A 20,656-nucleotide genomic window follows, 5' to 3' on the forward strand; every position below is an offset into this window, starting at 1 on the left:
GGATGTAAAGTTGTGTCTTTCCCAGGTTCCCAAAATCGAGCAGTTAATGAGTTGACAGGGTAGGATCCAGCATGAGTCAAATATGTAACAAAAGAAATTTCTTGGTCCAATAAATTTCATTTTAAAAAGGTTTTAACAAAAATTTGAAAATGAAAAAAAATTACTACACATGCAGAATAAAAGGCAAAAAAGTTTCTTCTGTATTTCACTACAATGTTAGCTTTCTCGTGTTAAACTTCCATTACTTTCTATACTTAAAGAGTGTGTTATTTCTCAGTAGCAAACTTACTGAGATTTCACTTAGTACTGTAAATTCAGTACATTCTGTAATTTATGGTTTGAAACTGTTTGCCTTCCATGCCTTACCAACTGAAAGACAGAGGGACAGGAAATAATGAGAGCATTCAATTTATAATTTAACTTGTGGGGGATATAATAGAACCTCCCATTAACTATGCACTAATTTTAACATAACTAAGAAAATACTTCTATCAATTTAATATAACCTGACTAACTATGGCTCTTGCACTCCTTTTGTTCTTTAGTTTCACTTGAGGGTTTTTTTTTTACTGTTCTTAAATTCCCCAACCTTAAGGTCTAAATGGAAAGAGGACATGTAGGCAGGTATAGGAGCAAATTTAGTCACAGTTTAGTGGTGTTTTTGTTCTGAGGTTCCCATTTACTTATTGAGATTAGCTGAAAGGTAATTTAAGTTGTTTGTTTTATATTTCAGGGACTGTATTTAACACCTACTACTTTTTATTTGCTACCTGTCTAAAGTACAGATAAATTTGACTTTTTGTTTGTTGTTGTTGGCACTTGTGCACTTGAGTAACAGTTATTTTTAATATATTAAATAGTGGAAAGGAAGAGAAGGTTAATTGTTTTGGAAAACGTCTGTCAGAGAAACGGAATTTAAGGCTTCCCCCTAACATCCACGAAAGTATATTATTACTATCTCTGACACTCAGTTTCTTGGTCAGGCTCTTGTTGTATCAACTCTGGACTGCTAGAAATCCCTGTAACTGATACATGACCTTCCCAACTCATCTGCATTTCTGCTGCCATCATGGTGCCTTCTGTCCATTTTGTGCTTCACTTTCTCTACTAAATTCCTATTACAGCCACCTGAATGACTGGGCTTCTCGATCAGTATATACATTTCTAAATTTTCTCTTCTAATTCATCAAGTTTCTTAACCTTGCATCCATTTCCTCTGATATAAGGAAAATGATTTCTTCCTTTTTTTCTTTATTTTCCCAGACTATACAATTGGTTTCTATACAGTGCATCTAGAAAGTATTCACAGCGCATCACTTTCTCCACATTTTGTTATGTTACGGCCTTATTCCAAAATGGATTAAATTAATTTTTTTCCTCAGTATTCTACACGCAACACCCCTTAATGACAACGTGAAAAAAGTTTACTTGAGGTTTTTGCAAATTTATTAAAAAAAACACATGTACATAAGTATTCACAGCCTTTGCCATGAAGCTCAAAATTGAGCTCAGGTGCATCCTGTTTGCCCTGATAATCCTTGAGATGTTTCTGCAGCTTAATTGGAGTCCACCTGTGGTAACTTCAGTTGATTGGACATGATTTGGAAAGGCACACACCTGTCTATATCAGGTCCCACAGTTGACAGTTCATGTCAGAGCACAAACCAAGCATGAAGTCAAAAGAATTGTCTGTAGACCTCCGAGACAGGATTGTCTCAAGGCACAAATCTGGGGAAGGTTACAGAAAAATGTCTGCTGCTTTGAAGGTCCCAATGAGCACAGTGGCCTCCATCATCTGTAATTGGAATAAGTTTGAAACCATCAGGACTCCTCCTAGAGTTGGCTGGCCATCTAAACTGAGCGATCGGGGGAGAAGGGCCTTAGTCAGGGAGGTGACCAAGAACCCGATGGTCACTCTGTCAGAGCTCCAGAGGTCCTCTGTGGAGAGAGGAGAACCTTCCAGAAGGACAACCATCTCTGCAGCAATCCACCAATCAGGCCAGACGGAAGCCACTCCTTAGTAAAAGGCACATGGCAGCCCGCCTGGAGTTTGCCAAAAGGCACCTGAAGGACTTTCAGACCATGAGAAACAAAATTCTCTGCTCTGATGAGACAAAGATTGAACTCTTTGTTGTGAATGCCAGGCATCACATTTGGAGGAATCCAGGCACCGCTCATTACCAGGCCAGTATCATCCATACAGTGGAGCATGGTGGTGGCAGCATCATACTTTGGGGATGTTTTTCAGCAGCAGGAACTGGGAGACTAGTCAGGATAAAAAGAAAGATGACTGCAGCAATGTACAGAGACATCCTGTATAAAATCCTACTCCAGAGCGCTCTTGACCTCAGACTGGGGCGACGGTTCATCTTTCTGCAGGACAACGACCCTAAGCACACAGCCAAGATATCAAAGGAGTGGCTTCAGGACAACTCTGTGAATGTCCTTGAGTGGCCCAGCCAGAGCCCAGACTTGAATCTGATTGAACATCTCTGGGGAGATCTTAAAATGGCTCTGCACCCCCGCTTCCCATCCAACCTGATGGAACTTGAGAGGTGTTGCAAAGAGGAATGGGCAAACCTGGCCAAGGATAGGTGTGCCAAGCTTGTGGCATCATATTCAAAAAGACTTGAGGCTGTAATTGCTGCCAAAGGTGCATCAACAAAGTATTGAGTTTTTTTATTTTTAATAAATTTTGAAAAATGTCAAGTAAACTTTTTTCACGTTGTCATTATGGGGTGTTGTGTGTAGAATTCTGAGAAAAAAAATGAATTTAATCCATTTTGGAACAAGGCTGTAACATAACAAAATGTGGAAAAAGTGATGCGCTGTGAATACTTTCCGGATGCACTGTATGTCTCTACTAGGAGGCTGGGTTTATAGTAAATGCAAGTGAAGAAAGGTTATGCTTAACACTAGAATTACCAGAGCCTACGAAAAAACTCGTAGATCCGTCCCACCTTAAATCGCTTCTTAAAACCGTTCTCACCTCTCTGCCAGCGTCTTTTGTTAATCTAAATGTGCTGATGAAGAAAAGTTGCAAGTAGCCGGCTATTGAATGTGATGATTTTATATAGTACGGATCAGAAATCGGCAGTTCTTAGCATTGCACCACGCAAGCTGTCGTATCAACCACCTACTGTAACTTGCTTTATTTTTTCTTCACTTATAGTCTAGAATAAAAGTGCACTTGTTTTGTTATACTTGTACACCAACATATGTTCCTGTGTTTGAGCGACACAGGTATGCTCAAAAAATAGACGTGTAATGCCACGTAAAGTGCATGCAGGCACTGCAGTTCGCAAGCATTGGTACCAGAATGCAGTCACAAGTACGCTGCAGAGCTACAGCGCATCTTTATATGAAAACAGCTTTGTGTCGGATCAGGTAGGGAAGGATCTTGAACACGACTGAAAGAATGAAAAGTGAATAACAAAAAACTAACCTTTACAAGTATCATAAATTACACTGGCTGTAACACACTGAAATCAAATGTATGTTTTTATTTTATAAAAATGAGCTGGGAGAAGTTTGTGCACGTTCTAAGTTGGTGGGGGGATGGAATAGCCGGCTACTTGCAACTTTTCTTTATCAGCACATTTAGATTAATAAAAGACGCTGGCGGAGAGGTGAGGTTTTAAGAAGCGATTTAAGGTGGGACGGATCTACGAGTGTTTTTCGTAGGCTCTGGTAATTCTAGTGTTAAACTGAATAACACACTTGTGGAATGTTTTACATTTTGCCATCATATTATAAAATGGTCACAGTAATACAAAGGTACCCTTTTTCACAGTCTGCAGGATATGAGAAATAAAAACAATTAGAGTTTAAACTTTAGAGTTTAATGAAACAGGGATTAAGAGGTGACATGATAAAAGTGTTTAAAAAATTAATAAAGAGAGTGCCACTGTTACTTTTAAACTGACTTCTACAACTTGAATATGACAGCAGATGGTAACTAGTTAAGGGTAACCTTAGGAAGAATGCCTAACATTGGTTAAGAATAAATGGCGCAAATGACAAAGCATTTTAATGGGAAATGAGACAAAGACCGGTTCAACCAAACCTCCTATGAAGAACAAAAACCTTGGATGACGTTTTCCCTCGCCCGGACGCGGGTCACCGGGGCCCCCCATGGGGCTTAGCTGGGCACAGCCCGAAGAGGCAACGGGGGTCCCCCTTTCCATGGGCTCACCACCTGTAGGAGGGGCCAAGGAGGTTGGGGGCAGTGTGAGTTGGGTGGTGGCTGAAGGCGGGGACCTTGGCGGTCCGATCCTCGGCTACAGAAGCTTGCTCTTGGGAAGTAGAATGTCACCTCTCTGAAGGGTAAGGAGCCTGAGCTAGTGCGCAAGGTCGAGAGGTTCTGGCTAGATATAGTCGGGCTCACCTCGATGCACAGCATGGACTCTGGAACCAATCTCCTTAAGAGGGGCTGGTCTCTACCACTCTGAAGAGAGGGGCGGAGCTGTCAACTGATCTCCAGCTGGTGGTGCGTAGGCTTCGATGGTGGGGGGAGGATGTCGGTCAGGCCTGGTAGGCCCAAACGTGTTGTGAGGGTCTGCTGGGAACGTCTGGCAGAAGCCTGTCAGAAGTAGCTTCAATTCACACCTTCAGCAGAACTTTAACCACGTCCCGAGGAAGGTGGGGGGCATCGAGTCTGAATGGGCCATGTTCCGTGCCTCTATTGTTGAGGCGGCTGAACGGAGCTGTGGCCGTAAGGAGGTCGGTGCCTGTTGTGGCGGCAATCCCCGAACCCGTTGGTGGACAACGGCGGTGAGGGATGCCATCAAGCTGAAGAAAGAGTCCTACCGGACCCTTTTGTCCTGTGGGACTCTAGAGGCAGCTAATAGGTACTGGCAGGCCATGTGGAATGCGGCTTCGGTGGTTGCTGAGGCAAAAACTTGGGTATGGGAGGAGTTTAGGGAAGCAGTGCAGTGTCAACACCGTATATGGTGGGGATGGTGCGTATATGGTGGGGATGGTGTGTTGCTGACCTCGACTCGGGACATTGTTGTTCGGTGGGGGGAGTACTTCAGAGACCTCCTCAGTCCCACTAACATGCCTTCCAATGAGGAAGCAGAGCCTCGGGACTCGGAGGTGGGCTCCCCCATCTCTGGGACTGAGGTCACCAAGGTGGTCAAAAAACTCCTTGGTGGCAAGGCCCCGGGGGTGGATGAGATATGCCCAGAGTTCCTCAAGGCTCTGGATGTTGTAGGACTGTCTTGGTTGACACGTCTCTGCAACATCGCATGGACATCGGGGACAGTGTCTCTGGATTGGTGTACCGGGGTGGTGGTCCCCCTCTTTAAGAAGGGGGACTGGAGGATGTGTTCCAACTACAGAAGGATCACACTCCTCAGCCTCCCTGGAAATGTCTATTCAGGGATTCTGGAGAGGAGGGTCCGTTGGATAGTCGAACCTCGGATTCAGGAGGAACAGTGTGGTTTTCGTCCTGGTTGCAGAACAGTGGACCAACTCTACATCCTTATCAGGGTCCTGGAGGGTGAATGGGAGTTTGCCCAGCCAGTCTACATGTGTTTTGTGGACTTGGAAAAGGCATTCGACCGTGTCCCTCCGGGAATCCTGTTGGGGGTGCTCTGGGAGTATGGGGTACCGAACCTCCTGATAAGGGCTGTTTGGTCCCTGTACAGCCGGTGTCAGAGCTTGGTCCGCATTGCAGGAAGTAAGTCAAACCCGTTTCCAGTCAGAGTTGGGCTCCGCTGGGGCTGCCCTTTGTCACCAATTCTGTTCATAACTTTTATGGACAGAACTTCTAGGCGCAGCCAGGGAGTTGAGGGGATCCGGTTTGGTGGACTCAGGATTGGGTCACTGCTTTTTGCAGATGATGATGTCCTGTTTGCTTTTTCAGGCCGTGATCTTCAGCTCTCTCTGAATCGGTTCGCAGCTGAGTGTGAAGCGGCTGGGATGGGAATCAGAACCTCAAAATCCTAAACCATTGTCCTCAGCCGGAAAAGGGTGGACTGCCCTCTCAGGGTTGGGAGCAAGATCCTGCCCCAAGTGGAGGAGTTCAAGTATCTCGGGGTCTTGTTCATGAGTGAGGGAAGAATGGAGCGTGAGATCAACAGGTGGATTGGTGCGGCGTCCGCAGTGATGCGAGCTCTGCATCGGTCTGTCGCGGTGAAAAAGGAGCTGAGCCATAAGGCAAAGCTCTCAATTTACCAGTCGATCTACGTTCCTACCCTCACCTATGGTCATGAGCTATGGGTAGTGACCGAAAGAAAGAGATTGTGAATACAAGCGCCTTAAATGAATTTCCTCTGCAGGGTGTCTGGGCTTTCCCTTAAAGATAGGGTGAGAAGCTCAGTCATCTGGGAGGGGCTCAGAGTAGAGCCGCTGCTCCTCCGCATCGAGAGGAGTCAGATGAGGTGGCTCGGGCATGTGATCAGGATGCCTCCTGGATGGTTCCCTGATGAGGTGTTCCAGGCATTGTCCAACCGGGAGGAGGCCCCGGGGACGGCCTAGAAGAGGCTGGAGGGACTATGTCTCCCGGCTGGCCTGGGAACGCTTTGGGATTCCCCCGGAAGAGCTAGAAGAAGTGGCTGGGGAGAGGGAAGTCTGGGCATCTCTGTTCAAGCTGCTGCCCCCGCGACCCAACCTCGGTTAAGCGGAAGAGGATGGGTGGATGGATTTTAATGGGAGTACAATAGAGACTTTTAAATACCAGCCAAATTTTGGAAACACTAGGTGAACAGGAAAAAAAACAACCTTTGTTGAGCTGAATGTAATCTTAGCTGCATGTTTTTGAGCAAATCTCTACAAGTACAAGTTTACTTAATATTCCAGTCCATATGAGAAAGATTTGACTGCCATAATGGTGGACCAAGGTCTGTAGTTGGAGTCCCTGAACCCCGAAATTATAATTTTCTCATCTAGTTTCTTTGCTAAATACACTACTGCAGTATTTGAACTACTCAAGGGTAAGTTATGTCAGCTTTTGGTTAACTTTCCACTGTTGTCAAACATGTAAATAGATAGATAGATAGACCTTTAATTTGTCCCCAGGGCAAAAATTGTTTTTTTTACAGAAGCTCTTTAAATAAATACATACATAAATAGGCAAATAAATATACACAGACATCAGAATGACAATAAAGCAAGAAAATAAAATGAAATAAAGTTCTGAATTGTCTGTCACTATCACAGTGAGGCATTATGCAGATGTATTGCTACTGGTACAAAGGATCCCTGTAGTGTTTCTTGACGCACTTCTGCTGAATAATTTGTTGGCTAAAAGTCCATAGTGTTCTTGTGTCAGAGAGAAGATATGCAGCATTGTTTATAATGACACTCAGTTTTGTTTTTATTCTCTCCTTTGATACTACCTCTAGTGGGTCCAGATTGTGTCATTTAACTGAGCTTGCCCATTTAATTTGCCTGTTGATTCAGTGGGCCTCTCTTGAAGTGATATTACCAGCTCAGCACATCACAGCATAGAAAATTGTACTGGCCACAACAGAGTTATAGAAGATGTGAAAGATGTCACTTCCAACATTAGAGGAATACAGTCTACTAAGCAAAAAGATCTTGCTGTTCCCTTTCGTATATAGTTACTCTATGCTCCAAGACCAGTCCAGCGTGTCATTAATGTGGACCCCCGAGTACTTGTAGGAATGGTCCACCACTACTTTCGTGCCTTGAATAATGACCGGAAATAGAGACTTCATGGTGCGGCGAATGTCAATAACCAGTTCCTTGGTTTTGGTGATGTGAAGATGTAGACAATTCTTGTTGCACCAAGAAACAAACTGCTACTTGAATCCTATACTTTCTCATCCCCTTATCAGTACACCCATAACTGCAAAATTACATGGGAATTTCTGCAGGTGACGTGATTTGTTTTCTGATTGTTGCATGTTCCATCCATCCATTTTCCAACCCCCTGAATCTGAACACAGGGTCACAGGGATCTGCTGGAGCCAATCCCAGCCAACACAGGGCACAAGGCAGGAACCAATCCTGGGCAGGGTGCCAGCCTACCGCAGGTCGCACACAAACACACCCACCACACACTAGGGCCAATTTAGAATCGCCAATCCACCTAACCTGCATGTCTTTGGACTGTGGGAGGAAACCGGAGCGCCCGGAGGAAACCCACGCAGACATGGGGAGTACATGCAAACTCCACGCAGGGAGAACCCGGGAAGTGAACCCAGGTCTCCTAACTGCGAGGCAGCAGTGCTACCACTGCGCCACCGTGCTGCCCCTTGTTGTATGTTGTCTTTTGTAAAAACGTCTGCTTTATTAAGTGAATGATAAATATAACAACACAATTTTAAATGCATTAGATTAATGTAGGGTTTGTAATGTATAATCATAAATGTTTGTAATATCCCCATAATCATCATCTGTATTCATGTGTCTAACTAAAAATGTATTCTATGTAAAAGGTGATTTTTAATGTAATCTTTCACATCTTCAATACATCTACTTTCTGTATAACTTGCACTAATAACAAATTTTTTGTTTTACTAGGTCTAATCTCCCAGATAGTAGGACTTGGAACAGAACATCTTCTAAAGACAGGTGGGTGCATTGTTGAGTAGTAACATATTTATTGTTATGTTATGGTTTGCAGGCTATACCTTTACTTTTTTTTATTGAATATCATTCTTTAATTCCTTTGTTTCAAATGTCCTGAGGTCTTTGGTAACATTCAATCAGATATATTTATGCAAGCAAAGCAGTCTACTTGATGAAGTCACTGGAGCGTGTACTGTTGGTCTTTTATGTTTAACAATTTCAGTTTGAAATGTAATATATCCTTCTTGTTAAGTGTTGTTCCTTGTCTGATTGGTTTATTTCTATATTAACAGAAGTTTGTAAAGGTAACTATTCTGTAATATGAGTTGCAACTTTAAAACCTGAGATATTCTATAGAGTTAAATAAATATCTAAAACTACTAGCTTCTAAAGTGACATGCGCTGCTGTAGTAAGTCAGACATGACTAAGCTTTGATTCACAACCCAGAGTTTGAAATACCCAGGTCTGATTTAATGTTACATTGTCAAAAAGATTCACAGATGATCTGACACTGATAGTTATAGATTTCAGTTTCGTTTTTTTGTTTACTTGTGTGTTCCTTTCACTGTTAATGTGTGTGGGTCAGGTCATGTCACTAACTCAGGCCATACATTTTGATCCCTTCAGGTTTTCTTTGGTGCTGTGTATCCTAGCCTTTTCTCCCGTTACTTTGCCAACTCATATCAACTGGGCCTTGATTTATTTATGGACCTTTACACCTTTCCGGATTACATTTTTGTGTTCTTCCTCATGTTTCGACACTGCTTGAAGCTCTAATATTATAGAGTTATGATCTATAATATTCTTGCAATTTCTGGTTTATAGTTAAATTAATAATATATCTTGTATCATTTTTGCATAAAGGTATTGAAGAAAGTTTTGTCAAAAATGTCATTGTATCCATCACTGGAAGATTTAAAAGTAGATAAATTCATTCAGGTAAGAAGAAAAATATTTTTATTGTATAAATTTTAAATAATGTCTTTCATATTAATTTTCTAAAGTATATTTTGAATAAATTCATTTCTTCATTTTTTCATTTATTGATTTTCAGGGTATAAGCTGGGGAGCTCATCATGAATGGTATGCCATTTCTGTGAAGGGCACAGTTTTTCACATTAATACCAGGTCAATTTAGCATCACTCTTTAATCTAACATGCACACCTTTTAGATATGGAGGAAACTAGAATACCTGGAGAAAATGCCCATGTATACAATGACTAGAGTAGTAGCCTGAGACAGGTGTTTGTGCTAATGCCAATGCTCATTCCACTCTTGAAAAATGTTTATAGTTTTTTCAGTCCACCTGTTTTTACTATATTGTATTTGTTAATTCATTTCTCAAATTGTGGTGAAATTCAAATAAGGGGGATGCATTTCGAAATCTTGTTGTGTCTACGAGGAGGCAAATCGGAGCCCTAAACCCCAGACACAACTGCCAAGACATAGCCCCAGGTTCGAATAAAGGATATTTAAGTTTGGGATATACTGAAATATAAGGAAAACAATCCTGGCCAAGGTTGAAAACTAATTATATATCTTTAAATCCAGAACTGGGATGTTAGAAATAATTATGTACGAGTGAAGAGTGAAAAAAGAGAAATTTAACAATGAAAATGTCTAAAGTACAACACCTTGGGTACAACTGGTACCTCTTAGGATTTTTGTTTGTGGATTAAATCTGATCTGACTTTACAACATTGTAATGTTTTCTTGATATTTCTAGTGTAAAACTGAGGAATTGTTTGTGGTTAAATATAGGCTTAATTACTTTTAAATGACAAGAGAAAAGTAATAACTGCTGGTTATAAAAAGTATTTACTGGCATCTCAGTTTTTGCTTAGAAGCTTGAATGTTGTTTATAGGTCATTGTATTATTGTAACTGCCATTGCACCCAAAAAGTCTTACTTTTTTTAATTTTCATTAATTCTGTTCTGCTTATATGATTTATTGACTTTGAATTTAGTACTTAATTTAGACACTGGAAGATACTGTGGCTCATTTCATGAGCCACTTTCTTTTTAATGGTTTATGTTTATGTTAAAATGACCATGGTGAATTTTGATAAACTCTTGTTGCTTGGTGGCTTTCTTAATTCTCATTGAATATTTTATATAAAATATGGTGTGAGCTCTAGGTAGCTTATTTTCCATTCCGAGGGTTGGTTAACCAGACAGCTCACTTTTCGCCCTGCATAAGCCTGTAAAAACAGAAGATTCAAATCACAGAAATGGAACTCAAAACAATCTCTTTTTTTTCTTTTTGTCATCTAGGCCCAATCTGCTTATGAGCTAAACCCTTCTGTGACAAATGTACTACCAGAGCCATCACGATTGGAGAATGTTGAAGCTGTTGTTGAAGACAAATCAAGTATGATTTTTTCCTCAAATACATTCAGATGTTATGGTTTGCTTGCGTTCTTTACAAAACAGTGAAGTATTCATAGATACAGTGGTGTGAAAAACTATTTGCCCCCTTCCTGATTTCTTATTGTTTTGCATGTTTGTCACACAAAATGTTTCTGATCATCAAACACATTTAACCATTAGTCAAATATAACACAAGTAAACACAAAATGCACTTTTTAAATGATGGTTTTTATTATTTAGGGAGAAAAAAAATCCAAACCTACATGGCCCTGTGTGAAAAATTGTTGTTGTACTGCTCCTTCATAAAATTCCTTGTACTTACCATGCTTTTAATTCTGATGTTTGTACTATATGTGTTTCAAGACAGATCTACATTTAAGTACATACTTTTTAAACATGATGCTTGTACTGCTGTATTGCTCACACAAGTATATTTTTTTTGGAATAGCAGGTTACTAAAACACTATTGAGTTTTATCTGGTAAGACTATACAGCTGGAGCAAAATATTTTATACAAAACAGAACAAAGAAACACTGTGAAATTAGATGCAGAATAATTTGTTCAGCATTGCAAATGTACAGATATCACAGTAGGTGTAATATGGTTTTCTCAGATTTATACAAAAAATTTTAAGCAGCTGTATCACAAAAACTATTATAAATACAGTGGTGTGAAAAACTATTTGCCCCCTTCCTGATTTCTTATTCTTTTGCATGTTTGTCACACAAAATGTTTCTGATCATCAAACACATTTAACCATTAGTCAAATATAACACAAGTAAACACAAAATGCAGTTTTTAAATGATGGTTTTTATTATTTAGGAGAAAAAATCCAAACCTACATGGCCCTGTGTGAAAAGTAATTGCCCCTTGTTAAAAATAACCTAACTGTGGTGTATCACACCTGAGTTCAATTTCCATAGCCACCCCCAGGCCTGATTACTGCCACACCTGTTTCAATCAAGAAATCACTTCAATAGGAGCTGCCTGACACAGAGAAGTAGACCAAAAGCACCTCAAAAGCTAGACATCATGCCAAGATCCAAAGAAATTCAGGAACAAATGAGAACAGAAGTAATTGAGATCTATCAGTCTGGTAAAGGTTATAAAGCCATTTCTAAAGCTTTGGGACTCCAGCGAACCACAGTGAGAGCCATTATCCACAAATGGCAAAAACATGGAACAGTGGTGAACCTTCCCAGGAGTGACCGGCCGACCAAAATTACCCCGAGAGCGCAGAGACGACTCATCCGAGAGGTCACAAAAGACCCCAGGACAACGTTTAAAGAACTGCAGGCCTCACTTGCCTCAATTAAGGTCAGTGTTCACGATTCCACCATAAGAAAGAGACTGGGCATAAATGGCCTGCATGGCAGATTTTCAAGACGCAAACCACTGTTAAGCAAAAAGAACATTAGGGCTCATCTCAATTTTGCTAAGAAACATCTCAATGATTGCCAAGACTTTTGGGAAAATACCTTGTGGACTGATGAGACAAAAGTTGAACTTTTTGGAAGGCAAATGTCCCGTTACATCTGGCGTAAAAGGAACACAGCATTTCAGAAAAGAACATCATACCAACAGTAAAATATGGTGGTGTTAGTGTGATGGTCTGGGGCTGTTTTGCTGCTTCAGGACCTAGAAGGCTTGCTGTGATAGATGGAACCATGAATTCTACTGTCTACCAAAAAATCCTGAAGGAGAATGTCCGGCCATCTGTTCGTCAACTCAAGCTGAAGCGATCTTGGGTGCTGCAACAGGACAATGACCCAAAACACACCAGCAAATCCACCTCTGAATGGCTGAAGAAAAACAAAATGAAGACATTGGAGTGGCCTAGTCAAAGTCCTGACCTGAATCCAATTGAGGTGCTATGGCATGACCTTAAAAAGGCGGTTCATGCTAGAAAACCCTCAAATAAAGCTGAATTACAACAATTCTGCAAAGATGAGTGGGACAAAATTCCTCCAGAGCGCTGTAAAAGACTCATTGCAAGTTATCGCAAACGCTTGATTGCAGTTATTGCTGCTAAGGGTGGCCCAACCAGTTATTAGGTTCAGGGGGCAATTACTTTTCACACAGGGCCATGTAGGTTTGGATTTTTTTTCCCTAAATAATAAAAACCATCATTTAAAAACTGCATTTTGTGTTTACTTGTGTTATATTTGACTAATGGTTAAATATGTTTGATGATCAGAAACATTTTGTGTGACAAACATGCAAAAGAATAAGAAATCAGGAAGGGGGCAAATAGTTTTTCACACCACTGTAAATATTGGGATCTATGTATAAATCTTTTCTAAATGCTTGGAAGGAGTATAGCATGTGATTTCAGAGATCTTTTCCATTGGCCATGTCACAGAGCATTAAAATAATTGAATATTTTATGTATTCCTTTATTTTTTATTTCCTGAATATATAGTAGGTCTATTAAAAGCAATGTTTAAATTTCACATTCTGTAATTATCACATTGAGCAAAAAATAATGTATACCGTTGCTTTTTTTATCTAGTATTATGATTGGCAAAACCGCTGGCTTAACTTGTGGAGTGCTGACTGTACATACCTATATGCTCACTTTGCACACGTGCAGTGTTCTATACAATACAATACAATTTATTTTTGTATAGCCCAAAATCACACAAAGAGTGCCGCAATGGGCTTTAACAGGCCCCGCCTCTTGACAGCCCCCCAGCCTTGACTCTCTAAGAAAAGAAAAACTCCCAAAAAAACCCCAGTAGGGAAAAAATGGAGGAAACCACGGGAAAGGCAGTTCAAAGAAAGACCCCTTTCCAGGTAGGTTGGCCATGCAGTGGGTGTCAAAAAGAAGGGGGTCAATACAATACAATACGCAGAATAGAACAAAACCTCAATACAGTATGAAAATAAAAATTTTAGAAGTACGTAGCAGAATTTAACAAAGGATCCATCCATCCATCCTCTTCCACTTATCCGAGGTCGGGTCGCGGGGGCAGCAGCTTAAGCAGAGAGGCCCAGACTTCCCTCTCCCCGGCCACTTCTTTCAGCTCTTCCGGGAAAATCCCAAGGCGTTCCCAGGCCAGCCGGGAGACATAGTCCCTCCAGCGTGTCCTGGGTCTTCCCCGGGCCTCCTCCCGTTGGACGTGCCCAGAACACCTCACCAGGGAGGCGTCCAGGAGGCATCCTGATCAGATGCCCGAGCCACCTCATCTGACTCCTCTCAATGCGGAGGAGCAGGCTCTACTCTGAGCCCTCCCGGATGCCTGAGCTTCTCACTCTATCTTTAAGGGAAAGCCCAGACACCCTGCGGAGGAAACTCATTTCAGCCGCTTGTATTCGATCTCGCTTCTTTCGTCACTACCCATAGCTCATGACCATAGGTGAGGGTAGGAGCGTAGATCGACTGGTAAATTGAGAGCTTTGCCTTACGGCTCAGCTCCTTTTCACCACGACAGACCGATGCAGAGCCGCATCACTGCGGATGCCGCACCGATCCGCCTGTCGATCTCACGCCCATTCTTCCCTCACTCGTGAACAAGACCCCGAGATACTTGAACTCCTCCACTTGGGGCAGGATCTCTCCCCCAACCCTGAGAGGGCACTCCACCCTTTTCCGCTGAGGACCATGCTCGGATTTGGAGGTGCTGATTCTCATCCCAGCCGCTTCACACTCAGCTGCGAACCGATCCAGAGAGAGCTGAAGATCACGGCCTGATGAAGCAAACAGGACAACATCATCTGCAAAAGCAGTGACCCAATCCTGAGTCCACCAAACCGACCCCTTCAACACCCTGGCTGCGCCTAGAAATTCTGTCCATAAAAGTTATGAACAGAATCGGTGACAAAGGGCAGCCCTGGCGGAGTCCAACTCTCACTGGAAACGGGCTCGACTTACTGCCGCAATGCGGACCAAGCTCTGACACCGGTTGTACAGAGACCGAACAGCTCTTATCAGGGGTCCGTACCCCATACTCCCGAGCACCCCCACAGGATTCCCGAGGGACACGGTCAATGCCTTTTCCAAGTCCACAAAACACATGTAGACCGGTCGGGCAAACTCCCATGCACCCTCCAGGACTCTGCTAAGGGTGAAGAGCTGGTCCACTGTTCCGACCAGGACGAAAACCACACTGTTCCTCCTGAATCCGAGGTTCACTATCCGACGGACCCTCCTCTCCAGAACCCCGAATAGACTTTTCCAGGGAGGCTGAGGAGTGTGATCCCTCTATAGTTGGAACACACCCTCCGTCCCCTTTTAAAGAGGGGACCACCACCCCGTCTGCCAATCCAGAGGCACTGTCCCGATGTCCATGCGATGTTGCAGAGACGTGTCAACCAAGACAGTCCTACAACATCCAGAGCCTTAAGGAACTCCGGCGATCTCATCCACCCCGGGCCCTGCCACCAAGGAGTTTTTGACCACCTCGGTGACTTCAGTCCCAGAGATGGGAGAGCCCACCTCAGAGTCCCCAGGCTCTGCTTCCTCATTGGAAGGCATGTTAGTGGGATTGAGGAGGTCTTCAAAGTACTCCTCCCACCGACCCACAACGTCCCAAGTCGAGGTCAGCAGCGCACCATCCCCACCATATACGGTGTTGACACTGCACTGCTTCCCTCCTGAGACGCCGGACGGTGGACCAGAATCTCCTCGGCCGTCCAAAGTCGCTCTCCATGGCCTCTCCAAACTCCTCCCATGCCCGAAGTTTTGCCTCAGCAACAACCGCCGCGTTCGCTTGGCCTGCCGGTACCTATCAGCTGCCTCCAGAGACCCACAGGACAAAAAGTCCTATAGGACTCCTTCTTCAGCTTGACGGCATCCCTCACCGCCGTGTCCACCAACGGGTTCGGGATTGCCGCCACGACAGGCACCGACCACCTTGGCCACAGCTCCGTCAGCCGCCTCAACAATAGAGGCACGGAACATGGCCCATTCGACTCAATGTCCCCACCTCCCTCGGGGCGGGTTGAAGTTCTGCCGGAGGTGGGAGTTGAAGCTACTTCTGACAGGGGACTCTGCCAGCCGCTCCCAGCAGACCCTCACAACACGCTTGGGCCTACCAGGTCTGACCGCATCTCCCCCACCATCGAAGCCAACTCACCACCAGGTGGTGATCAGTTGACAGCTCCGCCCCTCTCTTCACCCGAGTGTCCAAGACATATGGCCGCAAGTCCGACGACACGACCACAAAGTCGATCATCGACCTGAGGCCTAGGGTGTCCTGGTGCCAAGTGCACATATGAACACCCTTATGCTTGAACATGGTGTTCGTTATGGACAATCCATGACGAGCACAGAAGTCCAATAACAAAACACCGCCGGGTTCAGATCGGGGCCATTCCTCCCAATCACGCCCTTCCAGGTCTCACTGTCATTGCCCACGGAGCATTGAAGTCTCCCAGCAAAACGAGGGAATCCCCAGAAGGTATGCCCTCTAGCAACCCTCCAGAGACTCCAAAAGGGTGGATACTCCAAACTGCTGTTCGGTGCATATGCACAAACAACAGTCAGGACCCTTCCCCCCCCCCGACGGCGTAGGGAGGCCACCCTCTCGTCCACCGGGGTAAACCCCAATGCACAGGCTCCAAGTTGGGGGGCAATAAGTATGCCCACACCTGCTCGGCGCTTCTCACCGGGCAACTCCAGAGTGGTAGAGAGTCCAGCCCCTCTCAAGGAGATTGGTTCCAGAGTCCAAGCTGTGCGTCGAGGTGAGTCCGACTATATCTAGCCGAACCTCTCACCTCGCACTAGCTCAGGCTCCTTCCCTTCAGAGAGGTGACATTCCACGCCCCAAGAGCCAGTTTCTGTAGCCGAGGATCAGACCGCCAAGGTCCCCGCCTTCGGCCACCACCCAACTCACACTGCACCCAACCTCCTTGGCCCCTCCCATAGGTGGTGAGCCCATGGGGAGGAGGACCCACGTTACCTCTTCGGGCTGTGCCCGGCCGAGCCCCATGGGTGCAGGCCCGCCACCAGGCGCCCATCGAGCCCCACCTCCAGGCCTGGCTCCAGAGGGGGCCCGTGACCCGTCGGCAAGGGAAAACGTTGTCCAAAGTTTTTGCTCTTCAACGGAGGTTTGTTGAACCGCTCTTTGTCTCATCCCTCACCTAGGACCAGTTTGCCTTGGGTGGCCCTACCAGGGGCATAAAGCCCCGGACAACATAGCTCCTAGGATCATTGGGACACGCAAAGGATGACATTACATAATATGATTTGAATTTGTTTATAATCCTGGAGACCTCATCCATCAAGCTGCCTCCCCCATTTGGCCATTCCACAGCTAAAACAGTGCTGGGCCAGCCAATGCAATGAAAGGACCTCTCTTTCCCATGATTCCAGCAATTCTCCATCAGGGATGACTTTACCATAAGCAGGCACAACAACTTGGAAGGTGGGCCATGGCACCAGGTGCCACATTTGAGTACCGAGAAGAGAATGGTATTCTATACCATTACGTTACATGAGACAGTGAATGTATGGACTCACAAGTCATTTTTTTGATTGTTTTTTTTAAAGTAAGTAACATACATGATCATTTCAGCTCACTTATCATGAAAACAACAATTAAGGTATTATGGTAGTTGTTACATATCGCTTGGAAACTTGGAAAAATGTGTCAGATTAAGTTGCCATTGACCTTAATGATGGCCTGGGTGCCCGCAGCTGGCATTCCCTCTTGTACCTAAGTATGTCATAACCAGGATGATCTAGGTAGTGAGGACTTATAACTTAGCAGACTGTGGTTGATGCAAATGTGTAATACTTTTATTTTCACAACAATCCAAAAATCACAGTGCAAAAGTGCAGTGCAATAAATAGTATAAAAACGGGTCCTCTTCTCTGAAAGTTATAATCAGTAAGGAATAAGTACAATAACCGTGCAGTCATTGGGTTGCTTTTTCTTTCTGTCACTCTCCCAGCCCAGCATGTCTTTATTTTTCCATCTCTACATCTAACCCTTTTGGTCTCCTTAGCAGGTGGAGACGCCAGCAGCTTGCAGTTCTATCCTACAGTGCTCATCTGCAATGATACTTAGAGCTGTCCTACTGTCTTCCATAATCTTTCAGTCTCTTTGCCTGGCGAATCCTTTGGAGGGCATCTCTTTTGCATCCCACTCCTCCTTGCTCCATATATTATAAGCAAGGGGCAATCCACCGCATTGGCTCTAACACCCCCATTCTGCCTTCTGTGCTCTTTTCCTTTCACTCTTCTTTTGTTTTCTTCCTGCCTTGTCCCTTGCCCAGGCTCTCATTCACGCCTCCATGGGTGCAGTGTCCTAATTACGGCCCGGAGGTTGGAAGTACTATGCACTCAAATGCAAACACAATCATCCAAATCTCCCCATTAAGCATCCCAGGGATGTACAAACACACATACCCATGGAGCCACACCTTTTTTATTTTAAAACCTCCACTGCCATGGACCTGTAGTGTAGCTCACCTCAACACCATATGAGAAGTGTGAAGCAGGACCAGTGATAAAACTGTGCAGTCAAATAGAAGAGGCAGATCATGGAGTCATTACAGAGCAACCATTGAAGGAGAGTCTCAAAACTCTGATCAGAACCTGGAAATCTGTTTGCAGTATTAAATCAGTGAAAGAAGACAGCCAAAAGATGCATCTGCAGCTCCACACAAGACGTTTGCTTATCCACACATAATAAACAGGTTACAAGATAGAAGTGCAGTGTTAAAAATCTCTGCTCACAGCATCCATGCTAATGTGTCTTTACCACATCACGCAACTACTTGGGTAAAGAAGATCACCCTGCCATTTCAGTGAGTTTGTGCTATGTTCAAATGAGATATAAGTGGTCGCTGAGGATAGCAACTTCGAAAAGAAAGCTATGTAATGGCTTTGACAATTGCATTATCATCGGGAAAAGTCGGAAACGGTATGACCTTGCATTCCATTAAGCAAATGAGCCGCTTCAATTTTCAGCTTCAAAAATAGTGTTACAAGAAGCAAATCTTCCTTGCTGAGGCATGATAAACGGAATGCAAAAATCTTTTATATAGCTCTATTATGGATTTGGATTTGATGCATTTTGTAAAGGTAAATGTTCAGCGCTGACCAATTAATAGCCACTAAGACTTCATTCAGCATATAAAATTGCTACGGCATTATATATAAATCCCAACTGTACTCACTTCCCTCTACAACACCCCAAAAATTGTTGCATTCTTGTGGTGTACCAGTTATTTTCCTTTTGACATTTCAAACTAGAGCCATCATCCCATTCACCTCATAAGTTTGTCATGTTTCATTTCTTTCTCTCCCCCAAACTTATGGGTCTTGATGATGGTATCGTGGGAAATATTTATTGTATTGTTGTGCTAGAGAAACAAAACCTCTGATCCGTTCATGGTGTTTCCCATACTACATCAGTAAATATTATTCTAATTACTGGATGTTACATCATTCACTACAGAATTTGCACTTTGACAAACTCAGCTAATTCTACAACATAATTAAGTAGCGACCCATCACAAACATGTCCGTGACCTAATTTAAGTTGTGATACAATACAATACAATACAGTTTATTTTTGTATAGCACAAAATCACACTCTGTGATAGACAGAGATACATTGTTCTAGTGTATACACTGCCATCTCAGAATGCGAGCCTGCTCACATTTCCATTAGTGAATAAAACTACAGGTACTGTAGAAGGCAGAGTCTTTAATTATAAGATTGAATGTCACTATTCAAATATAAATCAAATCTATTTTTAAAGAATCTTATTCAGAGGCAAAAACTAAAATTCAGATATAACCGAATGGTTGTTTGCTGTACCTTACCCTAATGCCAGTATTATGTTACTACAGACATGATATGCATTACTGTGGTATTTTTACAGATCTGCCTTTGCATATCACTTTCACAATCAGCCTTTTTGTAATCTTGAATGGTTAAATTGTATTGTTGTCTGTAAAAGTGGACAGCTGTTTGTTTCTTAAACAATGCATTTTAGACTTTTTTTTAACACTTTTGTTTCTCTAACAACTTAGCTGTACTTAAGAACAGATTTTTAAAAATGCCTTGGTCACTCTAAAAGTGTCTTGACCTGATCCTGTTTCTGTTCATTCTTAACGTAAGATACACATCCATAGCAGCAGGCAAAACCTGATATCTTTTCTCATTAATGACAATGGAAGATAACTACCATATTTCTGATTTTCATTTTATTATAACAGCCTAAAAATTACTTTTAAAGAGATTTTTGGGTTTGAAGGGGGTGGGTGGGACTTGCATGAAATAATTTTTCACTTTTCTTCCTGCTTAACTTGCATCTTAAACAAACCTCTCCTTTGTTGGTGGTTAGATAACTATACAGAACACTAAGTTACGCCTAAAGTGACATGTTGGCACAGCATAAGTGCTTATCTGCCAAGTTCATGCCAACTCCATGCCATACTGGAATTGGCCAAGTGGGAATACAAAGAGCAGTTTAGTTATTTAGAGCCAATTTAAAGTTGCCAGGCAACTAAACCTGCAATTTTTTGAGGTATCTGTACATTTGGAAAATCATGCAGCAATCCCTTTCTTACGATTTGAACATGGACTCTCTTATTGTGAGGCAAAAGCAATAAATACTGTGCTTATTATGCTGCCCACATATAGTAACAGTAAATGTTTACATCTTCATTACAAAACTACAAACAAGTCTTCACCAGTGTTTAACCAGATATTATGTCAGTATTAATATTTTCTAGTTAAATAGCCTTTTTAGTGTATTGCAGAGCAGTTTTCATTCCACACA

The 20,656-nt window shown here is 43.1% G+C and overlaps 1 protein-coding gene across 3 annotated transcripts in view; it reads left to right on the forward strand.

Moving 5' to 3' along the window:
* Window positions 1-20,656, forward strand: part of LOC120530241 (syndecan binding protein (syntenin)) — a 56,808-nt gene that overhangs the window by 17,445 nt on the left and 18,707 nt on the right. For 2 of the 3 annotated variants that reach the window (XM_039754553.1, XM_039754554.1), the window contains exons 2-4: window positions 8,494-8,544; window positions 9,407-9,481; window positions 10,818-10,914. In XM_039754553.1, the coding sequence (XP_039610487.1) occupies window positions 9,431-9,481; window positions 10,818-10,914 (148 nt within the window). In that variant the 5' untranslated portion in view covers window positions 8,494-8,544; window positions 9,407-9,430. Of the gene's footprint in view, window positions 1-8,493; window positions 8,545-9,406; window positions 9,482-9,606; window positions 9,626-10,817; window positions 10,915-20,656 lie in introns of those variants that run through there. The other variant, XM_039754555.1, reaches the window with a different exon arrangement.

This window comes from Polypterus senegalus, chromosome 5 (genome assembly GCF_016835505.1).
Source record: "Polypterus senegalus isolate Bchr_013 chromosome 5, ASM1683550v1, whole genome shotgun sequence".
Classification (NCBI taxonomy): Eukaryota; Metazoa; Chordata; class Cladistia; order Polypteriformes; family Polypteridae; genus Polypterus; species Polypterus senegalus.